At 36.1% G+C, this 2,815-nt stretch overlaps 1 protein-coding gene across 1 annotated transcript; it reads left to right on the top strand.

Moving 5' to 3' along the window:
- Window positions 1-400: 400 nt before the first annotated feature.
- LOC140825948 (uncharacterized) lies at window positions 401-2,568 on the top strand. The gene is made up of 2 exons (XM_073188010.1): window positions 401-1,344; window positions 2,344-2,568. The coding sequence occupies exon 1, from the start codon at window positions 435-437 to the stop codon at window positions 1,332-1,334; it is 900 nt and encodes a 299-aa protein (XP_073044111.1). The 5' UTR covers window positions 401-434; the 3' UTR covers window positions 1,335-1,344; window positions 2,344-2,568.
- The last annotated feature ends 247 nt before the right edge of the window (window positions 2,569-2,815 follow it).

The raw sequence follows: 2,815 nt of genomic DNA, 5'->3' as shown, positions 1-2,815 counted from the left end.
CCTTATTCTTTCACCTTATTGACAGAGTGTATTGCAATTTTGGAATGAATGTTAATAGAGTTTGGCAGAGGCAATATATATATATATATATATATATATATATATATATATATATATATATATATATATATATATATATATATAGACACACACATATATACACTAAAAAACTTGCACTTTTAACCACTAGCAAGTAGCACGAGATAACTGAGATTCGCAACAAATTTAAAATATGGACTAAGGTTTAAATAAATAAAAAAATTATTGTATTTGGATGGTAGGTGACAACTAGCATATTTTGTCAGCTGCTTCATATTCACATGGTTTGGTTCTTAGGGTTTTTTGTATTATTGCATCACTTGGACACTCGCTCATTCTATATAACACATGCACTGCTTAATCATTCCTATCCCATCTTTTAACTTAATTGCAATATGGGATACTCATTCAAGATTTTAGCGTTTCTCCTCCTTTCCAATATTTTCTCCATTTCCAAGGCCACTCCAACCATCGAACCTGACTGTGGCTCTTGTTCCAAGCCTCCCGTCATTCCCGTAGTCCCACTTCCTCCCGTTACCATACCCACACTACCTGTTCCTCCCGTTACCACACTACCTGTTCCTCCCGTTACCGTAGTACCTAAAGTACCCGTGCCACCTGTGACTGTAATCGTCCCTCCCGTTATAGTACCGAAAGTACCCGTGCCACCTGTGACCGTCATCGTCCCTCCCGTTACCGTGCCACCCGTGATTGTAACCGTCCCTCCCGTTACAATACCTACAGTGCCCGTAGTTGGAGTCGTACCTAAAGTACCCGTGCCACCCGTGATTGTCACCGTCCCTCCCGTTACCATACCTACAGTGCCCGTAGTTGGAGTTGTACCTAAAGTACCCTTGCCACCGGTGATTGTAACCGTCCCTCCCGTTACCATACCTACAGTGCCCGTAGTTGGAGTCGTGCCTTTGCCACCGGTAACTCTGCCGCCCGTTTCCATTCCTACTTTGCCATTACCACCGGTGGTGGTCACCACACCAGAGAAAGGTAAGCCATGCAAACCGCCGGCACATAAGGAGGCCATCTGCCCCCTAAACACACTCAAACTTGGTGCCTGTGCGGGTGTTCTTGGTGGAACGGTCTCCGTTGGTGCGGGATTTCCTGCTGCCAAGAAGTGCTGCCCAATAATATCAGGGCTTGCGGATGCTGAAGCTGCAGCATGCTTGTGCACAACTCTTAAAATAAAAACCCTCAATCTTAAAATATATGTTCCAGTGGCCCTTCAGCTACTCGTCACCTGTGGCAAGACACCACCTCCTGGCTACACTTGCGCTGTCTGAGTATATTCAAGTACACCCCCTACTTCCATATCTGCATTTCATTTTTTTAAAGCAAGATAATATCTTTAGAACACCATACCTACAATATCCAAATTAGCTCAAAGCCATTTGAGCAGTTCATAAATTTTAATTAACGAAGCTGCGGATTCACGAAAATTTCTATATTAGGTTGGTTCTATACATTGACCTATAGAGACTTTTGGTGTTCTGGTTCGTCAAAATTTAGTTTTAGTACAATATAATTTTTTTCCCATATTTAATCCTTTGTTTTAATCAAAATTTAGTTTGAGTACAATAACTTTTTTTCACATTTTGAGCCCATTTTTTTTGTTGGTTTCCTGACACTAGACGCCCACTATTCATCAATTTTCAACGTCATGCCGATGTTCGAGCTAAAATAAAAATAAATATTAAAAAAATAGTTCCAACCAAACTGTAACCGATCAGATGACTGAAAACTAAACTAGGTCACGGGACAATTTTGGAATTTTGGCCTGATATTTAATATAATTAAAGAAAGCGGAATTATAATCATTAAATGTGTGTTCCAAGCTATTCTCTCCATCCAAAAGACTCGTGATTTCGGACAAGACATACCCATGGCTGATTTAATTAAAAAATGTGACTTTCCTACACACACACTGTGATTGTTTCAACGTTTTCTACTGAAGTAAATAAAATTATAGATTATGATAATTGAAAAATATGATTTTTTAGGAATGTTTGAAAATAAAAGAGAAAAAATCTGAAGTGTTTGGTAAATAATTGATTTTATTACTAACTTATTATTTGAATCTCTTTTGTAAAAACAGAATGATCATCATCTCACCAACTTCTAGATTTCAAAATGGAAACGCAGAATCTGAGTTTAAGAAATATAAAAAGGTGGTTTTTTAAAAAATAATAATTACTTTATTTTAGTGATTGCAAATACTCCTTAATTTTTATTATTTGCAGATTAATTATGAAGAAAAAGACTCTTAATACATTGCATTTTCTGATAATACAGGTTTTTTGTGCGAATTGAAGGATGAAGTCAATTAATAGACATGAGAACATGTCCAGTTTACGGTTCCATTTTCCTCGATTCATTTGTGTTTTACTTAGCCGTTTGCCATTAATGTTCAGCTCCATTTCATTCTGTAAAGTGTAAACTAATAATTTCCTAAAATGTATTTATTGTATATTGTTTGTCCAAGGATGCAATTCAATATAATGCGTGTTTTTTACTTCATGGGAAAATTTTCCCATCGTATATGAATTTTATATGTTTTTTGTACAATTAATGTATATATATTAAATATTTCTTTTTTATCGAGTACTTAAGCCGGAAAAAAATAGTAATTTAACAATTTTTGTTGGGTTATAAGGTGGCTCGATCGTTTTCCTACATTCGAAGTTCATTGTAAATTCCAATATAATAAACGGTTAAGACTTAGAAATTTACGTAAATTATTGACAAAAACAAAACTATTTTCATC

This window comes from Primulina eburnea, chromosome 3, assembly GCF_022965805.1.
Source record: "Primulina eburnea isolate SZY01 chromosome 3, ASM2296580v1, whole genome shotgun sequence".
Classification (NCBI taxonomy): domain Eukaryota; kingdom Viridiplantae; phylum Streptophyta; class Magnoliopsida; order Lamiales; family Gesneriaceae; genus Primulina; species Primulina eburnea.
Note: the sequence above shows the minus strand (reverse complement) of the source record. Positions and strands in the feature narration are given on the sequence as shown.